Here is a 17366-nt window from a genome sequence, read left to right as displayed (position 1 = left end):
CCTAACAAATATAAAGTATACTGAAAAATTTGTTTCTCTCAATGGCTGAAATTCACACCTTTGCAGAGGGCTGGGAGAGGGCCTGTGTACCATTTAAGTCCCACTTGTGCTCTGGGTGACTGAAGTGGTATGCAGATCTGGTGCTGAGGTGAACTGAACCCAGTCAAACCTTTGGAGAACAGATTTTCAAGAGTGGAAGCTGCAGTCCATGCACGAAAAACAGAATCACATACTAACCGGTAATTGCACACAAAAGTGTTAACCGATGTACACTCACGTAAAGAGGTGCCTGAAAGCAACTCCATTTTTCTGTGTAGACCTCAGCCTGTACTTTGAGAAAATGTGGCCCTTTACTGAGTTTCCAACAGTTGTGGAAGTGTTAACAGAATGATTTGAGTTATTCTCTGTCATACCTTGTCTCTAATTTATAGTGTCTCAATATTTGTATTTATGAAAAGATAGATTGAAAGGATGAATGACTGAGTCAATAATGAGAACACCCTCACATCTCTCCTAAGGAGAAAGCCCTAAGATCACAAGTAGTGAACAATTAAGTGAGTCATACAAGCTGCAGTTCTCTATAAGTAGGATTTTAAAGACAAGCATGATCAATTTCATTTTTATTTTTATCACAAGCAATTAAAAATATTCCTTTAGAAAATCCATGCTCAAACAGTAATGTGGGGTTATTGAGTAAAATCCTGGTCCCACTGAAGTCAATGGGAGTTTTGCAATTCACTTAGTGAGGCTAGGATTTTACCTATTATATTTTGGTTACATATCTTCTTAGGAGGTATCATGCTGTCTTTTTCTGCTGTGCAGTCTGCATCTTTGTTCAGAGAAAGAGAAAATATAAGGAAGTGTTGCAAATCAGCAAACATCTGGATTTCATGCTTACCCTTGAGTACTGAAAGAGATAGTTGATGCCTCCTAGATCTTGGAATGCAGTTCTGGGTTTGCTCCAGAAAGAAAAGCAAGAAATTCATTTAACCCTTGGAGCTGGGAATACAGATTTTGCAGCAAAGCAGCACTAAGAAGCTCCTGGCAATACTGAGTTAATGTGCCTCTTGCCCATTAACTTTCAGCATTATTCCCCAATTAAAGTATTCAAGCCACAGACTCCATGTGTTGTCCACATCTTTTGCAAACTGTTTTGTCCCCTGATAATAGCTGGAACTGTTGCTCAAAGTATAAGAGCAAAATAAGAGGAGACATGGCAGAGGCAGTAACTCGGATTTTGTCTTGTGTTTACAACTGCTTGCACAGAACTGATCTTAAAAGTTTAACTTTATCTTTATATAATATATGCAAATTTACCTCACATGCTGCCCTTTTCTGAGAAGATCTAGTTTAATAACATAGAAAGGATGGAGATTTAGGAATGTGTGATTTGTGTTTTGAATATGCAGTCACCAGTTTTTCTGAACATGAATTTGAAACCATGTGTTCTTCATTTCTGCAGCATTTCTTATGTGTGTAAGAAGAAATATGTAATTTAACAAATATACCACTTATCACTGTTTATGAAAAAGAAACAGTAATCAATATTTCTAAAATTTCCATGGGGGAAGCTAAAAATTAAGTTTTTTTAGTCTATAGTCGTTTATATTTGGAGTTAATTCTTATCTTGAAATATTTTCCCTAAAATATATAGGATATTTTCCCCAAAAGATCATTAATTTAGAACAGCTGAAGAAGTAAATGAATTGCCCTGTGTTTTAAAAAGGTTTTCAAAGAGTAAAGTGGGGATAAATACCAAAATATTGCCTCCAGATTCAGTTCAATTCAATATTGCCTCCAGATTCAATTAAATAACCTCCAGGGTTATATTTTCCAATAATGTGTTTTCCCCTATTACATAAGCTTCTTTACTCTTTCTCATGATTTAACACTCAAGGGCAGTTCATACAACAAGAAAATGTAGTTTATTTGCATACAAAGGGCTAGATTGTGGCTGTGAATGCCAAGGTGGGGAGATGAACTAATCATATGCTTAAAGTATGCATGTGCTGAATTCCTTCCCTGGGACTAGGCATTAATTTCTAATGGGCATTGGGCAATCCAAGTCCGAGTCCTAAAAGCAGATTTCAAAAGAGCCCCGGGGCAGATTTTCAAGTGCTCAGCAACCACAATTGGGGCCAGATTTTCAAAAGCGCTCATCTCCCTTTTAAGCACTTAGATAAGGGACAGATTTTAAGAAGAGCTAAGCACCCAGCAGCTCCCTGTGGATACACGTACACTGCAAAGAAAAAACCACAGCAGCGAGTTTCAGAGACTGGGTCAACTGCCTTGGGTTTGGGGGGCTTGGACTGTGGGGATAAAACTAGCAGTGTAGAAGTTCTCACTCAGGCTGGAGCCTGAGCTCTGAGACCCACCCCAATCCTTGGTGTCAGAGCTCAGGCTCTAGCCTGAGCAGGAATGTCTACATTGCTATGTTTAGCCCCAGCAGCCAGAGCCCAAGTTAAATTGACCTGGGCTGTGAGATTTGCTGCCTCAGGTCTTTTTTTGCAGTATAGACATACCCAATGTGATACTGAAGGCCCAATTTTCAGAAGAGCTGGCATGCTGGCTGAATGGGAGCTGAACTTGTCTGAAAATCCACCCCTGATTTTGGGTGCTGAGCTCCTTTGAAGTTCTGGCCTCTAGTGTACATGAATTAGATGTGTCTAGCACTGACTGTGGCACTAAACTCCACAAAGGGGAGAATGACCAGTGAAGAGGGAGCAACACATTCTGCACTATGTCTGATTCTCACTTTGTCTCCCACAGTCCCAAAGGCATGCTGGCTATCTCAGCCAGGGCCAGGCACCCCACCATGACCATCTGACCCCTGTTACCCAACAAGGGCTCTGGCTTTAAACACTTGAAGAGCCCATAGGGTAAAGCTACAGGTCTCTTATTCCCTGAACTGTCCCAGACTTTTTAAGCTACAAAGTACTATGAATTAGTGCAAATATGAAGATCAGAATGTAATAGTCTTAAGTGGTTTAGCTTGTTAATTAAAATGTAGTTGCTGAGTTGATCAGGTGAAACTCCAGGCCAAATAAGATAATGTGATATATAAACCAAAGAGCAAAACAGTTTTGCTGCAGTGGAAACATGTAAGTCAATACAATTAGAGGTAACAATATAGGAAGCGTAATGTTTTCCTGCGTTAGAGGAATATATTCCTAAATTCCCTAAATCAGATGGTAAGGAATTACCGAACAATGCAAATTGTATGGACCGATGAACAGTCATTATGAGAACTGATAATAATATTCGCAATAGCAGCAACATTAAGGGGGCGGGGGAAATCTGCACAAGGATTCTGATTGTATGTTGCTCCATTTCTGCATTTAGCGGGGTGGAGAGGGCAAAACTGGATTGAAATAACTAGTGTGCTCCCAGTATTCTTATTATTTATTAGTTGTATTGCTCTATCATAGACTCAGACCATATTATGCTAGGTGCTGTACAAACAGAACAAAAAGATGTCCCCTGCCTCATGCGGCTTACAAACTATGTATAAGACAAGAGACAACAGATGGATACAGACAGACAGGGGAGTGCAAGTACAAGGCCATTCAGACCCTTGTGTAACCTTGGTTGCAAAGTTCCCCAGAGGTCTGCCCACCCACCTAGAATAGCCAAAGCATGCTTCTCTCTCTTCCCCTGGTTCACCCCTATTCTGGGGCCTGGAAGAGGGCTGACATATGATTTTCTCCTCATGGAAATCATCGCGTTCCCTGAGGAGCAGATCCTCTCCACTCACTTCCCTATTCCCTTGCCATCGTCTGTCTTACCAATATTGTGTGTTACTGAGCTGGTTTATCAAATGCATTCACACATTTCTTGTTAGTTATGTTTTTAAATTACACTTGTTTTCATTGGAACATCACTAACTTTCACTAACAAGGTCAGCTCCCAGACTGCTGCGCTGGGCATCACAAAATGCGGAAGAGATGGCCAGCCCTCTGTGGAGATAGAGGCGGTTAGGGACTATTTAGAAAAGCTGGACGTGCACAAGTCCATGGGGCCGGACGAGTTGCATCCGAGAGTGCTGAAGGAATTGGCGGCTGTGATTGCAGAGCCACTGGCCATTATCTTTGAAAACTCGTGGCGAACCGGGGAAGTCCCGGATGACTGGAAAAAGGCTAATGTAGTGCCAATCTTTAAAAAAGGGAAGAAGGAAGATCCTGGGAACTACAGGCCAGTCAGCCTCACCTCAGTCCCTGGAAAAATCATGGAGCAGGTCCTCAAAGAATCAATCCTGAAGCACTTGCATGAGAGGAAAGTGATCAGGAACAGCCAGCATGGATTCACCAAGGGAAGGTCATGCCTGACTAATCTAATCGCCTTTTATGATGAGATTACTGGTTCTGTGGATGAAGGGAAAGCAGTGGATGTATTGTTTCTTGACTTTAGCAAAGCTTTTGACACGGTCTCCCATAGTATTCTTGTCAGCAAGTTAAGGAAGTATGGGCTGGATGAATGCACCATAAGGTGGGTAGAAAGCTGGCTAAATTGTCGGGCTCAACGGGTAGTGATCAATGGCTCCATGTCTAGTTGGCAGCCGGTATCAAGTGGAGTGCCCCAGGGGTCGGTCCTGGGGCCGGTTTTATTCAATATCTTCATAAATGATCTGGAGGATGGTGTGGATTGCACTCTCAGCAAATTTGCGGATGATACTAAACTGGGAGGAGTGGTAGATACGCTGGAGGGGAGGGATAGGATACAGAAGGACCTAGACCAATTGGAAGATTGGGCCAAAAGGAATCTGATGAGGTTCAATAAGGATAAGTGCAGGGTCCTGCACTTAGGACGGAAGAACCCAATGCACAGCTACAGACTAGGGACCGAATGGCTAGGCAGCAGTTCTGCAGAAAAGGACCTAGGGGTGACAGTGGACGAGAAGCTGGATATGAGTCAGCAGTGTGCCCTTGTTGCCAAGAAGGCCAATGGCATTTTGGGATGTATAAGTAGGGGCATAGCGAGCAGATCGAGGGACGTGATCGTTCCCCTCTATTCGACATTGGTGAGGCCTCATCTGGAGTACTGTGTCCAGTTTTGGGCCCCACACTTCAAGAAGGATGTGGATAAATTGGAGAGAGTCCAGCGAAGGGCAACAAAAATGATTAGGGGACTGGAACACATGAGTTATGAGGAGAGGCTGAGGGAGCTGGGATTGTTTAGCCTGCAGAAGAGAAGAATGAGGGGGGATTTGATAGCTGCTTTCAACTACCTGAAAGGGGGTTCCAAAGAGGATGGCTCTAGACTGTTCTCAATGGTAGCAGATGACAGAACGAGGAGTAATGGTCTCAAGTTGCAGTGGGGGAGGTTTAGATTGGATATTAGGAAAAACTTTTTCACTAAGAGGGTGGTGAAACACTGGAATGCGTTACCTAGGGAGGTGGTAGAATCTCCTTCCTTAGAGGTTTTTAAGGTCAGGCTTGACAAAGCCCTGGCTGGGATGATTTAACTGGGAATTGGTCCTGCTTTGAGCAGGGGGTTGGACTAGATGACCTTCTGGGGTCCCTTCCAACCCTGAGATTCTATGATTCTATGATTCTATCATAGGTAGGTTCTTTGTCTATCCAAAGATTTGATCATAGGCCTGCAGCAGCAGCAGTGGGAAACTGCACAGCCCTAGGGGAGCGCCACTAGGCATTTGCCCTTTAGAGTGTAGGAAGGGCTAATTGCACCCTCCCATTTTGCACACCCTCAGCCACAGCCTGTTGCTAAATTGTTTCCACCCCTCTCATCATCATTGTATCTGCACAGCCCCTAAATCCTTCCCTCTCCCTTATACCGCAGAACTGCACTGCAGCTAGGACTCTGTATACCTGTAGGGAAAGGGCAACAATTTCTCATTAATGATCTTTAAGCTGCTTCACAGGGATATAATATAATATCACATCACACCATACAGGCTTTTTTATCTCTACATTTACATAGTCGCTTTTTAAGGAATGATTATTTTTAAAAAATCCTTAAAGAAAGAATTGTTGAGCTATTTTTCTCTACTTTCCTAAAAATATTTATTTATCCCCCATATCCTTCTCCACGTCAGCACAAAAGCAGCTGATACTTCATGATATGCCATAGAACGCTTTTCATTCAAAGTCGGTAGATTTTATACACCACATCTATCTTGGTCTGCTCCCTGTAAGTCAGTAGAGAAGGTCCATTAGCATAATAGTGTGGGAATGGGCAGGTACTTTAAAGTAAAGATTTTCTTCTTCTCAGATAACATATTCCCATTTCAGTTTTCTTCTATTGCTTGCAGTTAACCAAGGTAATGTACTGTGAAATGATTAGCAGATGCAACATGTGAGTAAAAACCTTCAGTCATTAGCTCCTTCAAAAATTATGTTGTAGGTGAGCACTAGCATGATTTCCTGCCTTTTTTGCATTAGGGGTAGTATCCATTTTGTTTCGGTAGTAAACTATAAGAGCTCTTCTGCCATCAGTGCACATGAATTAAAGGAAATAAGAACTATATACATGGACTAAAAGGAAAAGAGACACCTAAATCCTTAGAGGCCTATATATCAGCATTTAATTACTCCTTATTCAGGCAAAATTCCTTTTGTAGTCAATGGGAGATTAGACTGAGTAAAGAGTGTAGAATTGGGTGTAAAATTAGCAAGATTTCTGTTACTCTCTGCATTCTCTTCTCACTTATTCCTTGTGTATTATAAATTTCAAGGTAAAATACAGCATAGGTGGCTCTCTCTTTTATATAGAGTCGTTCTGAATTTCACATATATTTTCAGAGGTTTGCTGGTCACACGAAGCAAGGTTACGCAAATGACTACAAATGTCCATGAGGGAGCAGGGACCACTTATAAAACAGAATCTGTATACTCTTCTCAGAAGAATTATGGAAAAATAACGCTGTAGGCGAATAGTAATGCTGGCAACTTGAAATTATTACTGAGATTTTCAAACTTGCCTCAAGAATTTGGACACTCCATTATGATTAAAATTAATGGGAACTGGGCATCAAAAGCTCCTAGACAGCTTTGAAAATGTCAGCGTACATGACAAGTATTTCTCCTTCTTTTCTTCTTTTGTTGTTGTTCATTTATTATTTTTATTTCCTTGCATTTGTAACGATGAAATGAAACTAATCAAAACTTTCAGAAATCTAGACAGGAATCACTGTCCAACTTGGTTAACTTTGAGCCCAAAATTGTTAACAGTGCCATTTTAGAATAAAAAAATATGTGCCAAATCCTGCTGTCCTGACTGATACGACTTTAATCTGAGTGAGGGATACAGCATCCGGTCTTAAATGCTGTTTACTGGCTACTGAAGGTGAAATTTTCAAAAGTACTCAGCATTGCCCTAACTTTGCATTTTTGAAAATCCATCTTAAAGTTCTTACAGCATAGACGTGAACAATTAAACATAATTAATTTGAAATAACTGAGAAAATGTATCTCATATAGGTCAAGTAATATCTTTCCTTTCATGGACTAACATTTTGTATTAATTATTACTGATTAACTAGCTCCTGCTGCATAGAAATTTCTTTCTTGGAGCTGACGGAGTTTAAAAGGTGTTATATAAGGCTCAATCCTGCAATCTTTACTTAAGCAATATTCTCTCAGAAGTCAGTGGGAGTTTTCCCTGGTTGATGGGCACAGGAACATGCCAAAGAAAAAGAGTCTATGCTCAGAAAGAATTTTTCTTTATATTGTGAAGTTAATCCAAATACAAAGTCTGGCACTACATTTAGTAGTGTTGTGCTGCTCCTCTATTTTACTTCGCTATAAGCAATTTCTTTTTATGTGCAAAATCTTTGCTCTCTTTAAAGTCAACAAAGCAAAAAAACCAAAAAACAGGAAAAAACAATTTGTGCTTAAAGTTTCTTGAATTGAAAGTGCTGTAAATTTGCATGCTCTGACATATGCCCTTTAAAATGTGTACATCTACTGTTTTTATTTTCACTTTGCATTACAAATTCTATCCATAATGTTTAAAAATGTTCTATTCCAGTGAAAATATGGCTTTTAACCAAATAAAAATGTACAGCAAACTTGCTCTAAAATCCATCTGTTCTTCATTTTCTTATAATCTATAATCAGGAAATCCATTCATATATGACATATAATTTTTGTGCTTTCTAGTGGGTAGTGGAATGTGATGTTCTGCATACAGTCACATCTAAATTGATAATTCTCCAGGCGGCGTGTAATTTTAAAGTATAGGATGAAGAAAGGTTTAATCTGTATATTAGAAGGCTTCTACAGTTTTTTTTGCCTCTGAATGTAAATTAGACCATTCTCTTTGGTGGATTTATCTGAAGGTAGGACAGCTGCCTCAGAGCAGGCCACAGCTTTGTGAGTAAGAAGGAGGATGCGGTTTAGAGAGCTGGTTTAAATGCAGGCTCTTCTTCTTCTGTAAACCGCATGCACGTATTCATCATTGATTTTCAAATGATGGGTTCCAATATCATTGGTTTAGAGTCCACAGTCTTAAATTCCTGATTCCACATTATGCCAAAAGAAAAACAATTTGGTGGCTGGAAAGAGAAATGGTCATTATATGGCTCCAAAATGCTAGCTGGCATAATATGCCAAGAACAGCAGAAATCTACTGGTAAAGAGAAGATTGCAGTAGTTCTTAAAAATAATTTGATGTTCTAAAAATATAAACCTAAGAAATGTCATCACTGTTCAAAATATTTTATATCAGTAGGTAAATACATATAAAAAACCTGATGTTTTTGAATAGCATAATTTCTAAATGATGGAAAGATATTCCTGATATTAAATTCTTTTCATTAAATAAATTAAATTCTTTCATTGGGTTGATAAAAATCTTTTGTGGAATATTGTACTGTTTTTATTTTAAACATTTCTTTTCTCCAAAAATCAGAAGCAGAAAAAAATCCACTATGGTACATGGCCTTTGCTGGATTATCTCAAAAAGTTTATTATAAAATTTTTAAAAAAAAAAAACAAGCATACAGTTTTTATGAAACAGCTTCATTTTCACACATGGAACAAATGCTTGTCATATCATATTACAACACATTTCACAAGGCGGTTTTACTTCCTTTTAACAAAATAGCTCCTATATGAAAACCAGTATCAGAGAAAACCTTGCCTACGCTTCAGCTTCTTCTGTAGATCACTTCACCACACTTCTGAACAGTTTTTTTAATGCTGCTGCTGCTGCTTTTTTTTGCAATTACCAAGCTAATTTTCCATTTGATTGTTTGTTTAAACCAGATCTCACATGAGTAAAGCATATGTTGTGTTTGTCAAACTGAACTTCATCTTAAGAAAAAAGCACTGCATAGCTTCTAGAAAAATACCATCCTTAAAATGTCCTTCTTTCAATCACCATCGCTCTAATAACCCATAGCATTAATTAAGGCTAAAAATGTAGCAAATACACATTCAAAATAATTGTTCATTAAAAAAAACCTGTATGATACTAAATGAAAAATTCTTGCAAGTGCTCTGTTACTTCAGTTTTGATCAGCGTAAAATCCACTTTTTAATTAATACATATTTTATCTTGCTACCTGTAGGATGCTGTTGAGAAAAGAAACAGCCAACTTAACTTTGAACAGGACTTTTTAAAATGTTAAATATATCCAAAGTCATTCTGATCCTTTAAAGTCTTTATCTTAATTTTTTCCATCAAGTTTCCAGAAGAGCATCATACTTGATCTAATGAATACATTTAGCCTTATGTGTTTGCAGATTAATATTATGATTTAATATTCTTAGTTCTCAGACACACTTTAATTACACAAATCAACAAGCTACATTACACCAAGAGGATGCATTCTTTTATTTATTGGTATTCCTGTGGTACACCCTACAAATTTAGCCTCAAACACACCTGTGCGAGGTACGGCAATCATCCCCATTTTAAAGATGGAGAAACTGAGGCCCATAGCGATTAGATTACTTGTCCATGATCACACAGGAAGTTGGTGTCAGTACTAAGAACAGAACCCAAGTTTTCCAATTTCTAGGTCAGTGCCTTGCTTACAAGCCCATATTCCCTTGTTATTTTTTTGAATGCATATCTCAGTCTGCTAATTGTGAACTAAACATGAGCCCAGAACGGAATATTTTGATTAATATTTGTTTTCTTGATATTCAAATGTGAGAGTTCCCTCTCTGTCTGTATTAAAGATTTAATATTATTCAGTCGGGTTGTACATTGTCTCTACCTCCCTTGGTCCCACAGAGCCAGAATATGGAGAGCATATTACAAAGCCATCTCTTTTCCCAGGCTTTCTCTGCGGGTATGGGAAGAGCGAGGGGGTTTCATGGGTGAGAGGGGAAAGGTCTTGTTTTTCATGGGCTGGGAAGACATTAATTTCATTGCTATTCAAACACTAGTGTTATTTCAGTTATAGATGAGAAACTGCTTCCAAATTAGCACAATTCGAAGCATTTGCCTGTCAGGATTGTTTCAAGGATTTGCGGAAGGCAGGAGGAAAGATATCAGGGGCATTTTCCAAATAAGGACATGCTCCTTCTCCCATTGAATTTATTGTTGACAAGATCAGGTCCTAAAAGTCAGGGGAAGAGAGTAGAAAAGCATTTCAGAGTCTTCCTATTCCTCCCCCGGCTTTTTCTGGAAATTATAGCCTTGCTATACTTGTTCTTTGTCTAAAAACAAAACAAAACCATGAACTGGAAAGGAGTGAGTCAGCCAAGTCAAAATCCTCTTGTATTTGTCCATGAAAGCACAGTACAGTTTTCTCCATTTTTTTCAGCTGTAAGATTGTCTGACTTTTCCTGACTCTTCTTTGTAACAAAAGTTAGGTTTTGGCTGGTCTGAGTGCACAATACTCTACAGTGTATCAGTAGTGTCAGATAATCACATTTTACTTCACTGCATCATTGAAAGGTCAACTGCCATGAGGGAAAGTGTCTCAAAACCAACTGTTCCAAATACCAGATGGGTTATATTTTCACACATGGGCACTTGCACTGCACCCACAGTAAGCTTTGTGAGTTTATATGCTGGTTTTGCTAATATCAAGCTTTAATTTTCATGTACAACCTTAGGAAATGTGTTTGAATCCATGCTCCTGTTCTTAACATTTTGTTCTGTTTTTCCAAAAAAACAGGGAATGGGTATGGCAACCCCCGAAATTCACCAGGTCTGCTGGTCTCACCTGGCAACTTGAACAAGAATATGCAAGCAAAATCTCCGCCCCCAATGAATTTGGGAATGAACAACCGTAAACCAGATCTCCGAGTGCTTATTCCACCAGGCAGCAAAAATACAATGCCATCAGTGGTAATGCATTCCTTAGGCATTTCTTCTTTCCCTTCAAACTATGGCTGTTTCTCTGTATAGACTCCTATTCACTTCCATGGGCTTTGGATCAGGCCCTATATTCTGACATTGTCCAGTCCACTCTGGCTGTAGACTGGTTCCATGTCTATTTATATTTTTTTATGAAGTCATTTTTACTTCCTCCTCTTTTCTATTCAGTTAGAAAAATGGTAAATGTTTTCTGCACACTCTCAACTTCCTGGCACTCCTTCCTAGTGACTGGAGAATCCTTTCCTAGATTTGTTACAAGATTGAACTTAGTCCTATACATGGTCTGCAATTAACAACTTTGGTTTAGCTTCCGTACAACGAGAGCTTCAGCAAATGACAGAATAACCAGAAACAAATGAGTTGGAAATCTGTCATGCTGGAAATAAGGGTCACATTTTATAATGATGAGAAGCAGTAATTATTCCTTAGATGTAGTAAGAAAAAGTGAAAGCATCTAACCTGGGAGCTATGCATCTCCTGTCTGTGTTAACAAAGCTGAAGCAGAGGACTATGATATAAGGTTGAGTCATCAAGTGTTTCATGTTAGTGTCTTTCTATTCCCTACAAAATCTTTCATGAGCAATGTAACATTAAAAGTGAGGATGATTAAAAAAGGATCCTGATAGTGCTGTAAACATATTTTGCCATTATGTAACAGACAAGCTATTAAAACAACTTGCAAGTTGGCTACTTTAGCCTGATGCATTATATATTAACTTTGAATATCAAACTAAAACCCCAGAAATGTGACGCTCTCTACTTAAAAGATGAGGAGTAATAAATACAGTCTCCTATGGAGCTACACTCAAGTAGACCAAGGCTGTGACAAGCTGTCTCCATCAAATGATTTATTCCAAGGATCTTAAAACTGATACTTTCCAAGGGATTCTTTGACTGGTCAGGTCTCTGACACAAGGTGCTACTATACAATCTTTGCAGCCACTGGGGCTGGAGAGAAATAATGAATAGTGAGACAAAGACCTGTGCTGAAAACTGGATAGATTGTCTTCACAATTGAGACAAATATCTCGTTAGGAGGACAAAAAATGGCTTTATGAAATGTTATTTTTGTAGACAGTATTCAAAAATTACTTAACCTGTTATGCCTATCAGATGAAGCTATTCATTGTGCTTGAAAGCTGTCTGCTGATAAATATTTATGTTTACTAATTATTAACACTCCTTTTCTGTGCTCTCAGTCTGAGGATGTTGATCTGCTTTTGGTAAGTGGTAGTGATGCTCAGCATAATAATAAAAAAAACCAATTGTTTTGTCTGCTTTTTATATGGACTTAGTGGTTGAAATAAAATTAAGCATTCCCAGTATTATTGATTTCGTATATAACGAATAGGTGAATGAAATTGTTACCTATATTCTTCAACCTCTTCATGTTAAAAAAAAAAAAAGCCGTTGAGAAGGACGTTTAGCCACTATTCGTATTTTGCTAGCATGCTAAAAAGTAGACAACTTTTTTTGCAAGTAGCATACCTTATTAGGATTTTTTTAAGTGGTTCTCTGGACATTTTATCCTTTTGCTCCTAGAATTTGAATTCCTTGGTGCAATTTATGCATTGAAATATCCAGTGCCAAAGAATTAAAGACAAATGTATAACTGCTTTGCTAGATAGTATTTCTGAAGTTTGTTTTACTGTGAGAAAGAATGAAGTAGCCAGAGCACCATCTGCTGGAGAGAGTTTATTATGCAGCATTGCCGCAATATTGCTTACTGAATTAAACATAAAATCCATTATTGCTGATTTTAATAAAATTTTTGCATTTGAATGAAAAGCAAAACAATGGAAGTTGAGTTTACATATTTCATCAGTTTTTCACATGGTCTCTTTTCTACCCACAATAAAGCAATCTTACTTGTCACAAGTTTGGTTTCCTAGGAGATACTGATGTAATGGGTTACTATGGTGACAACTAATCTCTTGAAGGATTGTAAATGATAGGGTTGGCAGAGTTCATAAAAGCCACATGTTAAATGATTAATTTCATGAAATCTGTATTAAGTTGTATCTCATGCACAAAACGTACCCTGAAATCCAATACATTTAATTGATTTAAACCTGTCAATAATTTGTTTATTTTACTTACTTTAAAAGAATCAGAGGATAAATAACTCCCAGTCTGCTCAGTCATTGGCTACCCCAGTGGTTTCCGTAGCAACTCCTACTTTGCCAGGGCAAGGGATGGGAGGATACCCATCAGCCATTTCAACAACATATGGTACCGGTAAGTATCAATGTAAGATGTGAATAGTAGGGGAGAGCAAGATACTGACCTATGCAGTGGGTCAATAGTAATTAAATTCCTTTATGTATGTTGGACCAAAGAGAGGAATTTGTATTCTGTATTACTTTAAGTGATTGAAAGCCTTATTAGCTTACTCTGAGTCTATAAATGACTTGAGACATACAGGGATTCAAGAAGTGACTGCATTGTTATAATGGAAAACTGCTCTATAAAGCCTTCTCCCAAAGACTTTTGCTAAACAGTGTAGCTTAAAAGGGGCACTTCTTTGGTTCACACAGCTAAACATCACAGAAAATCACATCACACTAGTACTGCATCGATTAGATGGATATATAGACTGTATGCCTTTCTGGAAGACACACTGTAGTCAAACACAAGCTCTTGAGCTCAATACAGAGGTAACGGAGAAATTCTGTGGCTTGCACTGTACAGACTAGATGATCTAATGCTCTCTTCTGGCCTTAAAGACTATGAATCTATGACTATTTATGCATGGCAATGATGACTGTTTGGTTCAAGAACATTTCTGGATCTTTATGTCCAGAAATGCCTCCATACATTAGAGGATGTTTTTAGTGCATTATTTGTTCCCAAACTGATTAGTTGACTTAAGAAAAGCTCCAGTTTTGTTAGTGCAATTTAATACCACTGGCATATTGAAGATAAAAAAGCTTATTACATTATGAATGAAAATTTAAATTACGGTTCTTCTTATTGTTTAATTATTTTCCACTTAATTTAGCTATTGTCTGTTCTGTTTTCATATCTAGAATACTCACTGAGTAGTGCAGACTTATCATCTCTCTCTGGGTTTAATACAGCCAGTGCGCTTCATCTTGGTTCAGTAACTGGCTGGCAACAGCAGCACCTACATAACATGCCACCATCTGCCCTCAGTCAATTGGGGTAAGTAATATTCCTTAGATTATCCTATCATTGTATGTTACTTATCACTGGTTTGCATGAGAAACAATGGCTTCCGTAACCCAATTAATCCCAAATCATAAATGAGATAACATATCAACAAAAGTCTACTATGTGTAACAGCTCCACTTTCAAAAGTCAAAACTGGAAAATTGATATCACATCAGAAGCTTGGCAGGTAGCTAAACTACAGTCTTCTGTTTCCTTGCTCTTTCTCAGTGTTGTAGGAAAGCGTACTGTTGTTTATCTAATCCTTTATTTGTCTAAGTGATATTTTGTTTCCAACACAGAAGAACAAAACAGTACACTCATCATTGTGCTTCTTTTGCTTTTTGTTTCCCTTAAGCTTTTTGATTCCATGTAGTTCAGTGCACACTTTTAAAATAAAATTTGCAAATTTTACATATTTTTAAATCACTGATAAATAAGAATAGCATAATGATTTAACCTAGATGAATCCATAACCTTGCTTGATAATCACATACTTCCATCTGCTCAGCTGTGACTTGCAAGTTTCTTTTATTTGAAACTGCTTTATAGAAGTATAACATAATTGTGACTAAGAATTTGACAGCAGATAAACCTAATTTTGGTTTGCCTGTATCTAAGAGAATATGTATTCGTGCCCTCTAGTGGCACTTTCAAGATATTTCTCCAGTAGATGTGAAGCCTACAATAAAACAGTCCTATATGGTTTAAATATTTTAAAAATATGAAATTCACAAGAGAAAAACAACCTAATTCATTTAACAAACAAACAAAACTATTGGCTAATTGAAATAAACTTTAAGGGCCTGATTTTCAGAGATGCTGAACTCCTACAAATCCTAGTGAGCCAAGTCCTAGGTGTATGCTGGCACTGCAAACATTATAGCTAAAGATATGGCCAGACATGCTTGAATTGAAAGTTGTTCATTGAGAAAAGTACAAATTAAAAGTGACTGAATATATCAACTAGTAAAGTTTTAGTTCACTAGCATTTGAAAGTATTAAATCAACCTTTTTCAAAAAAGACAAATGTTACACATAAGCTTTAATTTTTTTGCCAGACTGCTGCCATAATCTGAAAGTATTTAATGTTGTAAATGTGGTTTAAACTTCAAAATTCTCTTTGTAAATTATCTGACCTCTTGTGCGCCATTGGCTTGGGTTTTTAGAGGAATAACTAAACAAAGGTTTAGAAGAAACATATACTTTTTGAATACCTCTTCTATAAAAAAAAGAGTTACATAGTTACAGATATTAACTGCATAAACACATACAACCAAAAATGTGCTGATTTAGAAAAAATAGTCTTAATACGTCTTCATTATTCCTTCCTTATTGCTTTTCTTTTTGAGGCATGTACTGTTTTGGGGTAAACACGTTAACTGTACATCTAGGGATATAAAATCCTAAAGAAACTGAAAACTCACATGTTAGCTATCACCGTATAATGTACTGTAAAGTTGATTGTTTTCATTGGTTTACCATAATAAGACTATTTGGTTAACCAAACAAAGTATAAATTAAATCCTAAACAAACAGCATGCCTTTTTAAATATGTCACACATCATCATATGTTTCTAATTCATATCACAAAAAAAGTTAAAAATTAATGGCTGTGCCCAGTGGAACATGTTTTGGGCTGTGGGTTTAAAATTATTTTTTCAATAATTTTCAAGTGAAGTTAGTACTATGAAAACTGTTTCACTGACAGCCCCAGAGGAGTCTTCCACTTATGCAGAAAATAAGCATGATTTCTTTGTTTTATTTTGTGCATTGAGATTTATACACAAAAGCACCTATCCTAAGCTCTGGGTGATTTAACAATTCCTTTAAAATGCACAGTTCAAACACAAATTTATAAGAACAAACCCAGCCCACATGAGCAGAAGAATCAGCTAACGAACTTCAAAAATATGAAGAAATGCCCCACTCTCTGTAAGAACTCTAGGTACCCAAACCCCTCAGCCATTCTCAGAAATTTGAGCAAACAGACTGAAAATGGGGTTGACCTGCCTCCAAATTCCTATATTATACTAGCTGAGGGAGGTGAGTCCCAGGGGATGCAAAGGTAGGGAAAATAGGTTAATATGTTCAGAACTAATACGTTCATTTGGAGGGACTTAAGAGAACAATGAATGTGTGTTTTCTATTAAACAAGCTTTGGGAAAGACCTATGATGTACCTCAGACAGGGCAGTTAATAGGGGAGGCATGCAGATTCTCCAGGGGGTCTGTCACCAGTGCCTACAGCAATACAAAGCAGCGCATGTTCCACTCCACATGGCACAGGTACTATTACAACTTGCCCCAGGTGGCCTGGGCACCCATGAATCTGTGCTCCCCAGCGGCGGCTGTTTTGGCAGCAGTGTCTGAAAAGGCTCTCAGACGAGTGCAGAAGAACCACTGCTCTTCATCTTGGTCCAGTCACTGCCTGGCAACAATACTAGTGTCCATGTTTCTGAGCAGTGTGGGAGGGATAATTTCAAAGGACATCACAGTAGTACAGACCCCATGTCTGTTCAGTTTTTGGCCTTTTTTTTTTTTTACCAGCTCTATAGCTGATCAAAAAAAATTACATTTGAAATTTTTCTTACTAAAAAGGGTCAGTTTTTCATGAAAAGGTGTTCCTGTTTTTGACACCTCTCCTCTAAGAACTACCTATTTTAGGTTGATCAACAAAAGCCACGAGTTGTTGGTCACTACTGACCTGAAGTGGGTTTGAGCTCTAACCTACAAGTGAAAGGTTCTGTGTCCAGTTGCCAATTTCTTGAGCCACATGACTCCCCTACATAGCATACATTCTTCCTTGTCCATAATTATCAATCTAAGACAGCACATTTTCTGCTTTGAGTCTTAGCTACGAGCAAAAGAATGGGTTTCATAAATAAAAATGCAGACTTA

General features: G+C 38.0%; 1 protein-coding gene across 16 annotated transcripts in view; it reads left to right on the top strand.

Moving 5' to 3' along the window:
• The window catches only part of MEF2C (myocyte enhancer factor 2C), a 144000-nt gene that overhangs the window by 114402 nt on the left and 12232 nt on the right, over window positions 1-17366 (top strand). For 12 of the 16 annotated variants that reach the window (XM_073344443.1, XM_073344440.1, XM_073344441.1 and 9 more), the window contains 4 exons: window positions 11093-11265; window positions 12495-12518; window positions 13404-13533; window positions 14325-14460. In XM_073344443.1, coding sequence (XP_073200544.1) covers window positions 11093-11265; window positions 12495-12518; window positions 13404-13533; window positions 14325-14460 — 463 coding nt within the window. The remainder of the gene's footprint in view (window positions 1-11092; window positions 11266-12494; window positions 12519-13403; window positions 13534-14324; window positions 14461-17366) is intronic. The other 4 variants (XM_073344452.1, XM_073344448.1, XM_073344453.1 and 1 more) reach the window with 1 other exon arrangement.

Source organism: Lepidochelys kempii, chromosome 5 (genome assembly GCF_965140265.1).
Source record: "Lepidochelys kempii isolate rLepKem1 chromosome 5, rLepKem1.hap2, whole genome shotgun sequence".
Classification (NCBI taxonomy): Eukaryota; Metazoa; Chordata; order Testudines; family Cheloniidae; genus Lepidochelys; species Lepidochelys kempii.
The sequence above is the reverse complement of the archived record's forward strand: the minus strand, read 5'-3'. Positions and strand labels throughout refer to the sequence as shown.